The sequence below is a fragment of the Sodiomyces alkalinus genome (assembly GCF_003711515.1).
Source record: "Sodiomyces alkalinus F11 unplaced genomic scaffold SODALscaffold_1, whole genome shotgun sequence".
Taxonomy (NCBI): domain Eukaryota; kingdom Fungi; phylum Ascomycota; class Sordariomycetes; order Glomerellales; family Plectosphaerellaceae; genus Sodiomyces; species Sodiomyces alkalinus.
In genome coordinates, this window is record NW_021167079.1 from 1,029,140 (window position 1) to 1,044,316 (window position 15,177).

The window sequence follows — 15,177 nt, forward strand, 5'->3', positions numbered from 1 at the left end:
CAACTCAACTCTAGCAACCTTCTTCCATCCTCGTCACACTGGCGTGGGCTCAGCCCTCACCTCCGTTCTCAGTGTCCTCGCCCTCGCCTTCGCCTTCTCCCTCGCATCGCTTTCCTCAGGCACAGCACTCGCCGAGCTCGTCACCGTCGACAACGTCTGCTCCACACTCGTCGCCGCACCGCTATGCAAAGTCGGCCCAGGCACCGTATACTCCGCCAACGGCGACGTCGAAATATCATAATCCAGCCCAGGGTCCGCCTCCACCTCCTCCCCTTCCTCTAGCCCTCCGTCCCAGTGATACAGCTCCGAAGCCCTGAGCCCCGCCGGCCGCACGTCCCCGCCGCCGACGACCTCGATGTTGACGCACTGCGGGTAGTGCTGCGGCCCCACATCCGGCAGCGTGGCGTAATGCAGCGCGATGAGCTCCTGCCGCAGCACGTAGTGCCCGGCCGCGAGGTCCTCGGGGATCTGCACCACCCGGCTCGAGTTGTTCTCCCGGAACAGGTCGCTGGCCCAGTACCCCGGCGCCAGCGAGTGCGGGTCCGAGTAGACGTCCGGGTCGATCAGCCCTTCCGAGTCGATGAGGAAGAAGGCGAGCCCCGTCTTGTCGACCGTCGCGCACGCGCCCGGGGAGTCGCCGCAGCGCGCCAGGTACGTCAGCACGGGGCCCTTGTGCGACTCCGGGTACCCCTGCCACTGCACGTCGACGTTGCTGCCGGCTGCCACGGGGGCGTAGCCCTGCGCGTTCGCGGCGTCGCGGTGGCAGACGATGTTGGGGCTGCGGTAGTCCTCGAAGTTGACCCAGCCGTCGTCCGTCACCGTCGTGCTCCACGCGACGAGCACTTCCGGGTTGGTGGGCACTTTGGGGTTGTAGCCGTCGTAGAGGACGCCGTCGACGACGATGTTGGTGATGCGGCTGTGGGCTGCGACCCCCGAGGCGCCGAGGAGCAGCGAGCTGAAGAGTGAGAGAGTTGTAGTGGGTGGCATCTTGGGGGCTGGGACCCTGGGGGCTTTTTTCTTCTTCTTTTTTCTTCTTCTCTTTTTTCTTCTTCTTTTTTCTTCTTCTCTTTTTTCTTCTTTCCTTTTTGGTGATTCTTTCTGCCGTGATGGGTCGTCGATCGACTGTTTGGTATTAAATGCCCCTGGTTCGTCGACCGAACAGATCAATGCCCGGACGAGGGCGATCGACGGCAAGATATATACCCCATCGCCAGGGGGTTTGAACATCCCCCTCATCCCCCTCTCTCTCTCTTTTGGCCGTGTTGATCTTCATCGCCCACTTACTTCTTATTTGAGACGACCAGCAATCCATCAATTAATGGCGGGACGCTCTCCCGCCCGGCTGGCGCGTGAGAACAAGGTCGCGAGGGCTTCCGCCGTCGATCATTGTCGTGAACGTGACAAAAAAAACCCATCACCGGGAACCAGACATGAAACGAATTTTCATTTAACATGGATGGGGACTCACCAGTGGTTTCCAATCTGTGGTATGTCAAGTAAGATTTCGTGGCTCACCTCTGGTGAGGCCTGGGGGAAGGGGTGATCATCGCCCTAAATACTGGTTCCGGTCGCGGGGACGGCGTCTCAACTAACCCACCTCGTTCCTGTCCAGAGGTCATCCCGGATGGTCCCGTCGATCAATGTCGTTTCAGAAGTTTCGTTTTTTCGTTCCGTTGACCGAACAAGGCAGTCGTGATCCTTCCGCAATACCCCTTCTCGAAGATCGTCGTCCGCATTGGCTTTCACGGCTGGGTACGTCAGCTCCCGGGGGACTGTTAAAAGATCGAAACTGGATGCTACCCAGGGAATTGTTGAAAGCAAGGCAAGATAAACATGGCTCCTATCCGTTCCCAATTCGGTTGTACACGTGTAAGGGGTCTCGAGCGAAGGGGACGCGCGGATTATGGATTATTGACGCGTCTGTTCCTTCGTGGTATGGGGGAAATTCAACTTACTTAAATTTAAACCTGTTTTCTGTAAACCAATATATGAGTGGCATGCCCATCATCTGTGTTTGCCCATCTCAGTTCAATCTGCGACGATTAGTGAGGTTGGCTAGGGTAGTATTCGTTTGCAACAGCGACCATGCCTCCTTACCATTTTTCTGGTCGATCTCCTTGACACGAACGAAGGGACAAAAGAGCGTGCGTCAAATATAATACTATTATGTTCTTTCGTGCATGCCTACCTAGTCTGTAAAGCCAAAAGTGAAACTGATATCCGGACGACTAAGTGGAATTGCCAAAGGCCGAGTAAGTAGTTCTTCGTATCCAGAGAAGCAGAGGCTCACTTACAAGTTCTCAGATCTCTCTTCGTCAGCTCCGGAACAGCTATACCAAGGCATACCTAAGTAACCTAATCTCTATTCTAAGAATTATACGAGTTCCACGTAAAATCATCTGGTCTTGGACGTTGGCCAGTTCGACAACGGTAAGCTTGGCTCAAGGAGACGTATGTGTGATAACCTGTCCTTCAGTGTTCGCTATATAAGAAGAATTACTCTATTGTCTTATCACACACGACCATACCCACTGGAAAACTCGGGATCCCGTCCGCTCTCCCCTAGATAAGCCAGTGAGGGCCGGATTAGTAGTTGGGTGGGTGACCACCAGCGAATACCCGGTGTTGTATGTGTTTTTGGTTATTATTCTTTTTTTCTATCAGCTTTACATATATATATATATATATATGTTTACGGGAACAACATGAATGGCTATGTAAATTTTCCTCTTCGACCACGGCATATGCGACTATGCCGACTGGTAAACTCGGGACCCCGTCCACTCTTAGACTTTAGTTGTCAGAAGGAGTAGGCGGCGTACCGGGGCGGTATTTTTGGTTCCCCGCGTCGGTTCTTAGGGTACATGTCACATAGCCCCTTTTATAGTACTATTTAAGGTAGATAGACATTCCCTTAGAGTACCTTTAGAATCTCCAAGGAATACGATTCACGAGTTCGAGTACCGATATTCTTGTTCTGATATTTACGTAGTCATTGGGGACCGAAGGGACCATAATGAATTACTAAACAAAATTTGGAGAGCATGACTAAGCACCTTCGTGTCTTTTCGCGACGTAACCGTTTCCCTCCTCGTCTTCGGGCTTGGCCCTCACCAAGCAGACACAATACAACCCCGTCCTTCATCTTCCCTTCTCTCGCCCACTAGTTTCTGTTTTCGAGTTTTAGGCAAAAGGAAACGAAAATGCCGTCTTCGAGAGCTGTTCATGGGAAAGTTGAGGGCGCCGCTCTTGAGTCGCCCCTTTCCCCGGCGACCTTCCCGTGGCCGCGCGGTCGCTTCCTCTTACCGCCTCCTCGTATCGCCCCTTTCGAGACGGCTTCCCTTGGCCTGTCCCTATCATGATCAGCTTACCCTTAGCCCTTGACTATACCCGATTCGAATAGACAATAGCGGCACAGTTGGTATTTCTAGTCAAAGACCCCCTGGAACATTGAACTTTGCGGACGGCGAGTCGCGACTGGTTCGACGACACGGAGATAAAGTGGGCGTCGCATCGGGGTAGTTCCTGCGGCGAAAAGGTCTCGCATGTCCAACGTGCTCTTTTGTTCCAGATCCGTATGTATCTAACTTCCCATTAAGACTCGGCCCAAAATAAGGGGAGTGGGATTCGAACTCCACGGCCTTGCGCGGTCACCAGGTGTGTCTACCATCTGGTCCATCTCGCAGATTGATCTGGACCAGCAAGCAACCCACTCCTTCCGACCGAGAGGAATGGACCCTGAATGCTCGACAGCGGCTTGCTGAATGATAAGTGAGTTGTCCGAAAACGGAAGTGCAGTGCTGAAATTCGGAGTTAATTGTATCGCGTGCGGCGTGCCCCGTGCCGGTTTCGGCTGGTCTCGATCGTTCGTTTTCAATATTTCGGAGACCAACCCCGATGCTTGAGCCGACTATTACCCCATGTCATCCTAACGCAGGAGAAGTTCCAGCAATTCCACGTCGGTACTAGCATGGAGGCTGGCGCTGCCCATACCATACCTGTCAGGGGAGCAGGGCGAGATTTTCTTGGGGAACGCGTGTAAGCTCCGGGACCATAGGGCCGAAGTGGCGTACAGCGTACCTAGTAAGGGTTGTGCCTCTCCTGATAAAGTGGGCTCCATTGCCGTTCACTGGGCTCAACTTATTATGCAATCTAGCAGAAAATTGCGCCACCACAAAGATTTCAAGCAGGTTCATCGTAGAAACTATACCGTATTGAGCAGTACCCCCATCTCCTAGATTAGACGTCGACATGTTGTACGCTGATCGACCATCATTTCTAAGCAAAGTTTGTTGACTACGTTCCGTACTGGAAATCCTTTATACAGGTACTCATAGATACCGGGTACCAGATTAGGCATTGAGGCTATACAATGCATCTCTTTAGTGATGGTTGGGTTTAGATAAACATCGGGAGTCACCGACGCCAAGTCGTTAAATCTACACGTGACGATAGATACAGGTATAACGCAGAGTTGAGTTGCGCTTGACAGTTCAGGAAATCAATCGGCCGATCATTGCAGGCAAACCCCAAAACGGTATAGTGTAAGCGCCGAGCCTCGTTCGAGAAAACCGCTTGACTTCCATGTCGGAGGCTCGTCTCGTAATCCGATTGGCGGATTCCCCGTCGTGCCCGGTTAGGGTGCGGCCCGCACCGGCCATATACCATATATACCATGCGCTACTGGGTAACAGGGCTGACTCCGTTAAACCTATCATTACATCACATGGCGATTGGAGAATGACCGAGGATTCTGGGTTCAGCAAGTCACAGGACAAGGGAGCCAGTTCAGCTCGCCACCGTATATTCTGTTGTACGGAAAAGTCCTTGTGGTTAACCTGGAGGCGCTACGGTGAACTGTCCTTGTATCTGGAGCTGGGTCTAATAGGAACAGCGTGGTCGTTGTACGCGAAATATTGGCGGCTGATCATCCCGGGAGGGCTGGTGAAATCGCAAAATATACTCGGAATTCTATCTTATTCGTGAGCGGTGAATGGGCCAAACACTCTGACAAACATCTTTCAGCAACGACGAGATGCGTTCAGCTGTTTCAGGACATCAGGACTTGACCGGCTAGGGAATATTGGATCAATAGTTGGATGCGCCACGTTGAAAACCTTCCCTTGGTCAGTAACGACACTCTGTTGCTGGTTGAGCGAGACTGCAAGAGAGAAGCCAAGTGTCAAACGCTGAGATCGAGTCTTTGTGCTAGTCTTGAGTAGACTCAGTAGAGTACACTAGACCTCCAGGCCAGAGATCACAGATATATAAACCCTTGCCCACATCCTCTTCAAAACGAAACTTGAAAGCATCATCAGCAGCAGCATCATCAACTCAGACACTCACACATCCAAACCCCTCAGCAACAACCTTCTTCATCTCCATCTTTCTCGATCTTCACCAGTCACAATGGCTTCTTCTCTCGCCTTCGCTCAGCCGGCCCCGGCCCAGTCTGCCCCTTCCGTTGCCGACGGTGCCAGTGGCGACCTCGTCAACGCCCTCGCTAAATATGTCACTACCGGTGTCGGTGCCGTGAACACCACGCAGGGAGAGCTCCAGGAATTGGTCTCCACGGCTGTCGCCAAGCCCGGCGGCATGGCTAACATGGAGGCCCTCATCCAGCTTGACCAGCACTGCCCCCCCGAGCGCACTGTTTGGCACGACAAGGCGGCTGTGACCGCCACGATCTCGCTCACCAAGACTGGCCTCACCCTGGGCTTCCAGATTCCCAGTCTTTCTATTACCTTCGAAGGCAAGGGTACTGGCTTTTTCAGGCCCTTCTCGGGCCCCATGAACAAGTACGCCAGACTCACTGCCTTGTTAAACCCTACCTTTTTCAAACGGGATCATATGTTGACAAGTTTCTCTCTTTCCAGCGGCACCATCTGGTACAACAACATGGACAATCTTCAACCCGGTCCCGCCGATTTCCGGCTGCATGTCGATAACGTGAGGGAACTCCTTTTCTCCTTATCATTTACCAAATAGTATTGCTAACTCGTTCCAGCTGACCCTGCACGTCGACATCTTCCGCAACCAGCTCCAAGTTGCCAGCCTCGCCTTTTGGCCCATTGCTTTTGTCCTCGCTCCTGGCATCCAGGAGGGCACCGGCGACTTTGCTTAGACAGTGGCCTGCTTATGGAATCCGTTGCAGACGTCTCTGATCAGAGTCGGAGAAGGACGCGTCGATGTCGATGGGTGATTGGTAGTAAATTGCACAGTGCAGGGCACTGAGTTTTTGCTAGCTAGCTATTTCATTTTTTAAAATATACTACGTCTTTCCCGGGACTATTACAATCTGACCCTTGATAATGAGTGCCTAAGAGACTGCAAGCAACCCGAAAAACGGGCGGCTTAGCAAGCTGAACTAGTAGCCATGAGACACGCAATCCAGCTGATAGTCCGATGACTCTGATCCCCGCAATGCCAAAATAGAGACCTGACGATGATGTAAAACTTTACGATATACTTTGACAGTCAAAGCGCACTGGAGGAGCTTGACGCAGCAAGAACGAGCAAGTAGAGGACGATATAGAGAAACAGCTGAACTGAGCAGGACTATATCTGGTCCTTGGGCCGGCTTAGATCTATCGTGACATCATCTATGTATGAACTCTGCAGCGCAAGGCTTCCTTCCATCTGCTATTCTTACACAGCGTTGTGTAGCTTGTCTAAATGCCGTGTCAGTTGCGCAGGGAGAAGGTTAACACAGGACGTAGCATCTTGGGAGCACCAAGACGGATCAGCAGTATCGGAACTTCGGAAGGTAAATAGGTCTACCTATTGCGTACAGCAAAGCAAGCTACTAGTGGACCAACGGTAGTGGTTATATAATAGTTTCATTTCCTACACGTCAGTATATACGACCATACCCACTGGAAAACTCGGGATCCCGTCCGCTCTCCCCTAGATAAGCCAGTGAGGGCCGGATTAGTAGTTGGGTCGGTGACGACCAGCGAATACCCGGTGTTGTATATATTCTTTTTTTTTTTTTGGCTCTTACACTGCTTTCCCCTTTTATATTTTGGTTCATGTTTGTTTTTCCTACCCGTTTTATTTCTCCGAGTTCTAGTTATCAGGTATTCGGCCTATCAAAACATCAATCTTCCGAGCCCCGAGCCTCCGTGTCTTGAAATGTTCTTTAGTTTCGCTTGCAGTGTTTTCCACCCTATTCCTTTACATTTCAAGGCATCTCAACGGCAGCCTTTTCGTCTTCATGTCTGAGCCGGCCGCCCTGCGCAACTCCGCCATCACGAGGGGGCTCTGCTCCGATTTCCAATGTGGTTGTAGGCTCTCGGATCTTTGGCTACTTGATGGGTCAGGTCGATGGGGTAATAGGGTCGGCCGCCCTAGCCAACAAGCCAGTCGTACGCCTCTCTCTCTCTCTCTTTTTGTCAATATCAGATACCAGCTCGGGTGATGTGGCCGGTCTAACTGCAACCTTGAGATGTGGCCATTGAACCTTTTTTCTGCATAAATCCACCTCCTTTCATCTGCCAGGAGGGCTCATACAGAGTAATTGTATAACTTTGTGTGGAGTAGGGTGGTTTACTGTTCAGGGGGTTGCCTTCTTAACTAGGAACTCACTAATAAAGGGTTAGCGCCTCACAACTCAGACTGCGGTAGTTCTTTAGAGCCACAGAGTCGTAGACTCTCTCTGATCGAATCCCAGCCTCCAGATCCAACAATCTCGAAGCCACATAACTCCCATTGATGCCCTGAAGCCGGGAGTATGGAGTACAATGACTGCACGGAAGCACGGAAATACAAGCTAGTCAACAATTAACCGTGGATTTGTTTTAGCATGTGTCTTGAATAATATGTAGGTGCTAGTATGATTGATGGTTATTATACTATTGCGAATATGAATATTTCTATGGACTATACCCGCGTGGCGTTGACTACCCGTGTCCCGAAACATCATAACGATGCTCGCAACACGCACGCGGGAACTGGGCTACCCCTGGAACATAACACTCTGTACGGAGTAGATTCCATGAAGCACAGGACCAAGACTATATTTACGAAGTACTCATCAGCATCAACCCATCCCCTGTCTTGCTGCCCTGTCTTGCTGCCCTGTCTTGCTCCCTGTCTCTTTTCTCTCTATACCAGGGTCGATCCCATCTGACTTCCTCTGCCAGGGCAGCCCCAGCCTCCATGTCCCATCAAGAACAGGCGAGTTAGAACTTAGGTACAACGTATTCCAGTCGGCCAGTCGGTTGAATCAAGCACATGAAATAGACCCTCTCCTTGCATCAAATTACGTTGTACGGAGTATAATAAAGTGTATCCAAGATGAGGGGTAAACATGAAGGTGAGATTGTGAATTTATCCAGAGAATGTAAGAGATGATGATAGCTTCAACTCCTGGCCCGACTAGGCAAAATACTTCGAGTCTTGAGTCTTGACCATCGGGCTCCATTCCTGTGTACTAACCCCGCGTGCCCCGCGTGCCGCCTTGCCGCCTTTCCTTGATTCTACCGTGTTCTTTGAAGCTCTGTCAAACCGGCTAATTAGAAGCAGACAGAACTGGGCTCCTACACGGCAGAATAGGGAGGATGCCGGGCCTAGCAGGGAGGAGGAGCGCCCGAATGGGGCGTGACAGGTCGCGATTCAAGATTATACTGGCATTGGGAACTGAGATCTACTGTTCTCTGTTTTCATATTATGGTACGGCTTGTCCCTCCCGCCAAAAGCAACCAGACATGAACAAGCATGCAAGACACCATTTCCTCAGTCGTAGTTTCGCGACACCGACGTCTCAACACCAACGATCAGCCCCCCGTAGGCCCTACTCAACCCGAAAAGGAGAGGCCAGGGCCATATATATGTCATTGTGTCACGGGAGGTCACAATGGGAGCATATGCTATGGCCTCCATGTCACCTCAAGAGCCACAATTGCAGTTTCTAACAACTTTGGTTGGCTTTCGTTGACGGCCAACTGTGTGACTGACTGCCTCCCAGAACCACGGTATGACGAACTACGGAAGCCTATACCAGGCCCCTGGTATACATCAAATAGCAAAGATGACAGGTCTCTATGAGGAAGGAGTGGTCGATCACTACTGAAAGCATCGTAGCTCTGCCGTCACTTTTGATTGCTGTCAAACTGTCAGGTCAGGCCTCGTGTAGGTCGCAGTGTTGTCTCGACAGATTCCATGGACGTGCTTGAGCTCTCCAGCCTTCGTCCGTTCAACTGCGCAGACGGCGACCTTGTTTTCTTCCAACGAGCCGTCTCTCACTCTCGGTGCTGTCACGTTTGACTTGAACTCTCGGTGACTCCGCTGCTTCATGGAATACGATCCATAAAAGTCATCCCTATTGGAGCGCCTGTTGTCCAACCCGCTTGTTTGCTGTCGTTGACCGGCAAAATACTACCCTCTGCGGCTCCTCAAAGAGACACGCATAGTCATACATATGCAGCATTCCTCACGTTTGCCGCTCGCCTCTTAAATTCCCCCCTTTTTTCTTTTTCTTTTTTTCCCCCTCAATTTCCCCCACGCGGAGCCACCTCCGGCCTGTGACTGAGGGCCCAAAGCCACGTTTATAGTGCCCAGAGCAAACCAATATATCCGGGTTAACGGTTATTTCTGCAAGAGTGCTACTAATCAGCTCGGCGAGCGGCGAGATCGCGTGGACAGTCTCGCCAGAGGGGTACGGTTACATCCACGCATACGGAAGTAAGTAACATGACCTATGATGAACTATGGCGTCAAGGGGGGCGGCGGCCTCGCCGAGCCGCACCCTCGGAGGCCTTCAGTTTATCTTTCCTCTCGACGGGTACGAATCAAGGTGTAGACAGGACCGTGCCGACGGTGCATTGATCTGGACTTCAGCCGAGAAACAAAGTCCAAGATCTCGTCTCGACGAGTCGACGCTTTTCCCCAGCGCTCTCACTTTAGCCTATATACGCAAGTGCCGTAAGTCGGGAGAGCCATTCTCCGTAAACAGCACTATCCCCCGGCTTCCAGGGCGGCCCCGGATTCCCTAATGCGATCTAGGTGATTCAGATTAAGGACCCCGGCCTCGCTACCCATACCGCATTCGGTCCTCCTGACCATGCTGATCATTCCGGATGAAAGTCTGAGCTTGGGGGTCGATGTTCAGAGTCCAGACTCTCATTCTTTTCAAATAAACTCAATCGGACACAAGCTTTGATCATCTGTCCATCAATTTCTAATAAGAGTCAGGATCATCATAGCCTACTACCCTATTGCTGATCGAGCCCGCCGAGTTGGGCGAAGGGGACGACAAAGTCTGGTACTGGAAACCAAGCCGGCAGGACGCATTACGGCTTGCTGATCAAGACGGGGCCCACGGGGGGTTGCGCAGGACGAGTGCGCACTAGTGTAGAGTCCGGCGAAGAGCGTGCCAAGAGGTCGCATCCCTGTCCCCCAGTCGTCTACTTTTGGTTTTCCGGGGTATGGTCTTCCGTCGGTTCAGGGAATCAGTGTGATTGCCGACTCGTAAGGCGCCAAACCTCCACTGCGCCCCGGACCACCCCCAGACCTCCCCCAGACCTCCCCCAGACCTACCAGGTTCTCATCCCGGTCTGGGCTCGCTTGCTAAGCATGGTCGAGTTTTGATGATGTTGCTGATCAAGGTCAATATTGCTCAATACTGCTCGATGATTGTATTTTTATTTTTATTTCTTAGCTCTGTATTTTGTGGTTCAAAAGTTCTTCGAGTTCGACCGACGACAACCATGCCAAGACCTCCCATCCCTACTGCTGAGTAGTCGAAATACCTCTCATCTGGGGCTCAAAGCGTCAATCGACTTCAAAAGTCCTCCTGGGCGGATGATTCACCTTGGTCCATGTCAAACTGCTACTCTTAAGGTAATTAACCCCGGATGGTTGTAGGGAGCCCCTTTACAGGTCATGACCCCTGAATCACATTCACAGACATGGCCCGGGGTTAATAGACTCGTGACCCATGTCATGCCGGGACTTTAACCGTCAAATAATAGCCGTCGTGGCGTTCCCACCATGCGTCAAGTGGCCCCCGGCAAAAGATCAGCACGATGGCTTCCTTCTTCATGTTCACTGCCGCGATGTGGATAGACCAGGTCACTGCTTTTCGTAGTTCCTACGCCATGTCTCTCCCTCCATGATGTGATATGGCGGGACAATCTTAGTCTGTGGAGCACGGGGAGTTAGGAAATAGCCTAGAAGCCTTCTCCGCACGCCGAGATATTTCTCTGAGACGTCGTCAAGGCGGGCAGCGCCGCAGCGGGCGTTGTACGCTGGATTCTAGCATCTGAGCGCTGAGGTTCTAGGTCCTAGGTCCTAGGTTCTAGGTTCTTGGTTCTGGGCTCCGGTGCGGGCTCCTTTGGGCTCCCTGGAATCCCGGATCAGAAGCAGAAGACGAGGCACGGTGGGCAAATAACGCTGACCCAGAATCGAATATATAAAGGCAGGGTCAGTTCCGGCAAAGATCATCCTCCTCTTCCACCACCCTCACCTCACCCCAACATCCTCATCTACATCAGACCACTACTTGAGAATCTCCGCCCCATTCTCGACGAGTCGAAACAATGGTTTCCTTCAAGTCTCTCCTCCTCGCCGCCGCGGCGGTCACTGCCGTCATTGCTGCCCCGTTCGACTTCCTCAACGAGCGTGACGATGGCAACTCGACCGAGATCCTCGACAAGCGCCAGGTCACCCCCAACTCGGAGGGCTACCACAACGGCTACTTCTACTCGTGGTGGTCCGATGGCGGCGGCTACGTTCAGTACACCATGGGTGCTGGCAGCCGGTACTCGGTCCAGTGGAGGAACACGGGCAACTTTGTCGGTGGCAAGGGTTGGAACCCGGGCAATGGCCGGTGAGTCTGCCCTGCCTCTCCCTGCCTCTCCCTGCCTCCCTGTGCTTCTATCGCTAACCAACCACCAAACAGCACCATCAACTATGGCGGCTACTTCAACCCCAGCGGCAACGGCTACCTCTGCGTCTACGGCTGGACTCGCAACCCCCTGGTCGAATACTACGTGATCGAGAACCTGGGCTCCTACAACCCCGGCAACTCCGCCCAGTACCGCGGCTCGCACACCTCCGACGGCTCCAACTACAACCTCTACGTCTCCACCCGCTACAACCAGCCCTCCATCGACGGAACCCGCACCTTTCAGCAGTATTGGTCCATCCGCGACAACAGGCGCTCGCAGGGCACCGTCAACATGCAGAACCACTTCAACGCCTGGAACCGCGTCGGTCTTCCCCTCGGCCAGCACTACTACCAGATCGTCGCCACCGAGGGTTACCAGAGCAGCGGTGAATCCGACATTTACGTCCAGACGCACTAGTACGTTCGATTCATGTTCTTAATGCTGTTGCTCTCTGCTCTCTCAGCTTCATTCACGCTGCACTCAAATGGCTGCTGACCCTTCTTGCGCAACAGAATCCCTTACCTCAGGGCCAGTGAAGAGGCGTCTTCCGAGGCGCATCTGGGGCCATCGCCTTGCTTTTGCGACACTGTCACCGGGCCTCATGGCAAGCTAGATGGCCATTCCCATGTTCAAAAGTAGCGGGAATTGGTGAAAAGGTCATCAGAAGGGGATGTAGTTTACGACGAGACGAGGGATGATGGACGAGGGGGGGGGTGTCGGTGGTCACACGCGTGGGTTATTTGTTTGCAGCCTGTATCTGCCCTTCTGCAGCCTCCTGGATCCTTAGAATGCTGGGAGGTTGGCCCTCTCAATGAGAGCATTCGAATACATCCTTGGACAACTCCAACCGTTTGCCCATGTGAAGACTTCTGAGCGACCATGGTGTTCTCGAATCTCGACTACAGCGCAGGTTACTGTGTATATGCCACGATAATTTCAATACATGTACTTTTCAACATCACAGGTCACATCTTTACCACGTTGATCCGCATTATAAAGATGACCAAAGAGCAAAAGTCCTGGCCCTGGATATTCACTAATGTGAGAGGGGAATCTAGGATCGGGATAAGAGTAGTCCTGGAACGAGTTGGGGTCTTACTGTCCAAGAGACTGGGAATAGCTTCAAACGCCCAACTAATCAGGAAGGAGAACTAAAAAACTAAAATCAGAAGACTTGCTATAGGATGCACAACTCGTGCGTGGAAAGTTCCCATGATACGTCAATGCCAAGCGGACGATAAAGTCAACGAATTCCATCAGCACGTCCCGTAACCAGCCCGCTTCACCGACGACCCCTTATCCCTTTCCCCCCCATCACCCCCTTGACCCCCCCGGGCCGCGTCAACCTCCTCCGCCATCTGCTCCGGCGTCGCGCCAAACGTGCCGAAATAATCCAACTCGTCCACCTCGCGAGGACTCTGAATCGGGGAAACCACATAGTGGCAAAACAAGTACGTCAAGACAGCCAGCCCGCACCCCGCGGGCCAAGCCATGTAATAGAGATGCGACCACCCGGGGAACACGGCGTCGGGGTCGCGCACGCGCATCACGAACCCGGGGAGCAGCGGCCACGTGCCGGCGACCCACGCCACCACGGCCCGCCAGTTGACGCCGTTCGCGTACCAGTAGATGCTGCAACTCGACATGTCGTACAGGTGCGTGAGCCGCAGCCGGCGCGCGCGGACGACGTAGTAGTCGGCGAACATGACGCCCATCAGCGACCCGAGGAAGACGCCGTAGCCGCCCATGACGGCGAGGAACTTGCTCGCCCCGTTCAGCAGCTGCCACGGCTGCATGGCGAAGGCGCAGGCGGCCGTGAGGTAGCCGCCCCGGCGGAGGTTGAAGAGGCGCGGCGCGAGGGCGGATAGGTCGATGCCGTTGGAGAGGGCGTTCTGCGCGACGGCGATGCCGAACTGCGCCATGATGAAGGCCAGCGACGCGAACGCCACCGCCACGCGGGCGCCGGCGCCGTCGTTGTAATGCGCCTGCAGGGCGTCGAGGAACCGGTAGGGTTCCCAGACCAGGGAGCCCCTCGTGGCGGGGAACAGCTCGGCGGCACACGACGTGCACACCATGCCGATGAAGGACACCACAATGGTGTTGGTGGGGACGAAGATGAGCTGAGCCATCAGCTGGTCGCGCGGGCGGCGGGCGAACCGCGTGTAATCGGACTGGCTGCACAGGTGGGTGGCGATGCCGGAAATGTTGGTGCAGATGCCCAGGACGATCATCCAGGCGAGCCGGCTTCCCCTGGCCGGCTTCACCCCCGCCGTGCCCTCGATGTCGCCGACCATGGGGCCCAGCCCGCCCGTCTGAACGACGCACCAGACGAGCAGGACAAAAACCGCGGGGATGACGGTGACGGCGGCGGCGGCGAAGGGGACGTGGTAGCGCTCGGGCCGGATCCAGATGAGCGGGAGGCAAAGGAGGGAGAAGACGATGAAACCGATAAAGTCGGCCACGGTCATGGTGCCGTCGGCGAGAGGGGCGTCGAGGGAGTTGAAGGCGGGCCAGAGCGCGGCGATGAAGGTTCGCACGCACTGGCCGCCCCAGTAGACCTGGGTCGAGTACCAGATGAAGGAGAGCATGATGCGCTGCACCATGGGCACGAGGGCGCCCCACATGCCCCAGCTGCTCTTCTGCAGGATGGAGAAGCCGATGTGCCACTTGGCTCCCGGCGCGCCGGTCATGACGCAGATGATGCCGACGATGCAGTGGCCGACGATGACGGTGGCCATGGCTTGCCAGACGGTGAGGCCCAGGGCGATGAGGGCCGACCCGGTGCACCAGCCGCCAATGTTGAAGGAGCCCGTGACGATCCAGAGGCCGACAAACTGCCAGGGCCCGTACGTCCGGCGGGACAGGGGCAAAGGTCGCGTGTCGCGGTTCATGTACGCCGTTGTTTCCACGTCGGATTCCCGTGGCACTTGAAGGCGACGGAGCGCCCTCCCCAACGGGAAGGGCCACAGCATGTTGGCGCGGATTCGTAGTGTAGCGACACTGACGATTTGAGAGTGTCGTGTCGTCCGTGTATGACCAGGGGTCCAGCGGCAGCCCGATCCGGTGGTTATATAGCGCCAAGTTCAAGATGTCAATATAACTTATTCTCCGCGTCCCAAACCCCGGGGACCCGATGCGTCCATGGCTTGCCCAAGTATGTAAGGACGTGGAAGGGTCCTCATCAACGACCCCTTGTCCCCCTTTCCCCGCGTGATGCAACACCCCGGCCTGAGTCCTCCCTCGGTCTACCGCAATGGCGTTCGTGTTTTCCCGTCTGTGGGGGGGG

General features: G+C 54.0%; 6 protein-coding genes across 6 annotated transcripts; 3 read left to right on the top strand and 3 right to left on the bottom strand.

Moving 5' to 3' along the window:
* Positions 1–33: 33 nt before the first annotated feature.
* Positions 34–987, bottom strand: SODALDRAFT_335896 (endoglucanase-4; the record flags this gene model as incomplete). The annotated part of the gene is made up of 1 exon (XM_028612551.1): positions 34–987. The coding sequence occupies one exon, from the start codon at positions 985–987 to the stop codon at positions 34–36; it is 954 nt and encodes a 317-aa protein (XP_028469808.1).
* Positions 988–1,280: 293 nt separating this feature from the next.
* Positions 1,281–5,385, bottom strand: SODALDRAFT_354121 (hypothetical protein; the record flags this gene model as incomplete). Its single annotated transcript, XM_028613691.1, has 17 exons — positions 1,281–1,342; positions 1,469–1,482; positions 1,516–1,527; positions 1,598–1,796; positions 2,390–2,440; positions 2,533–2,562; positions 3,057–3,109; positions 3,200–3,347; positions 3,450–3,540; positions 3,668–3,910; positions 3,959–3,998; positions 4,573–4,683; positions 4,727–4,753; positions 4,852–4,941; positions 5,071–5,161; positions 5,274–5,301; positions 5,347–5,385. The coding sequence occupies 17 exons, from the start codon at positions 5,383–5,385 to the stop codon at positions 1,281–1,283; spliced, it is 1,329 nt and encodes a 442-aa protein (XP_028469809.1).
* Positions 5,160–6,287, top strand: SODALDRAFT_374386 (hypothetical protein). The gene is made up of 3 exons (XM_028614675.1): positions 5,160–5,798; positions 5,877–5,949; positions 6,008–6,287. The coding sequence occupies exons 1-3, from the start codon at positions 5,410–5,412 to the stop codon at positions 6,122–6,124; spliced, it is 579 nt and encodes a 192-aa protein (XP_028469810.1). The 5' UTR covers positions 5,160–5,409; the 3' UTR covers positions 6,125–6,287.
* A 5,187-nt stretch (positions 6,288–11,474) lies between these two features.
* SODALDRAFT_302992 (beta-1,4-xylanase precursor) lies at positions 11,475–12,740 on the top strand. Its single transcript, XM_028608940.1, has 3 exons — positions 11,475–11,830; positions 11,903–12,307; positions 12,404–12,740. Coding segments are annotated over exons 1-3 (696 nt in total). The 5' UTR covers positions 11,475–11,540; the 3' UTR covers positions 12,405–12,740.
* On the top strand, positions 12,633–13,139 carry SODALDRAFT_5183 (hypothetical protein). The gene has a single exon (XM_028615434.1). It carries the CDS (start codon positions 12,771–12,773, stop codon positions 13,044–13,046), a length of 276 nt encoding a protein of 91 aa, XP_028469812.1. The 5' UTR covers positions 12,633–12,770; the 3' UTR covers positions 13,047–13,139.
* SODALDRAFT_326170 (NCS1 nucleoside transporter) lies at positions 12,878–15,174 on the bottom strand. Its single transcript, XM_028610104.1, has one exon. It carries the CDS (start codon positions 14,861–14,863, stop codon positions 13,148–13,150), a length of 1,716 nt encoding a protein of 571 aa, XP_028469813.1. The 5' UTR covers positions 14,864–15,174; the 3' UTR covers positions 12,878–13,147.
* Positions 15,175–15,177: the final 3 nt, after the last annotated feature.

Excerpts from the sequence above, each read along its gene's own strand:
- SODALDRAFT_326170 (XM_028610104.1), bottom strand. The coding sequence starts at position 14,863 with ATGCTGTGGCCCTTCCCGTTGGGGAGGGCGCTCCGTCGCCTTCAAGTG.
- SODALDRAFT_374386 (XM_028614675.1), top strand. The coding sequence starts at position 5,410 with ATGGCTTCTTCTCTCGCCTTCGCTCAGCCGGCCCCGGCCCAGTCTGCC. Across the intron at positions 5,799-5,876 it reads TTCTCGGGCCCCATGAACAA|CGGCACCATCTGGTACAACA; the intron begins GTACGCCAGACT and ends CTCTCTTTCCAG. Across the intron at positions 5,950-6,007 it reads TCCGGCTGCATGTCGATAAC|CTGACCCTGCACGTCGACAT; the intron begins GTGAGGGAACTC and ends AACTCGTTCCAG.
- SODALDRAFT_302992 (XM_028608940.1), top strand. The coding sequence starts at position 11,541 with ATGGTTTCCTTCAAGTCTCTCCTCCTCGCCGCCGCGGCGGTCACTGCC. Across the intron at positions 11,831-11,902 it reads TGGAACCCGGGCAATGGCCG|CACCATCAACTATGGCGGCT; the intron begins GTGAGTCTGCCC and ends ACCACCAAACAG.
- SODALDRAFT_5183 (XM_028615434.1), top strand. The coding sequence starts at position 12,771 with ATGGTGTTCTCGAATCTCGACTACAGCGCAGGTTACTGTGTATATGCC.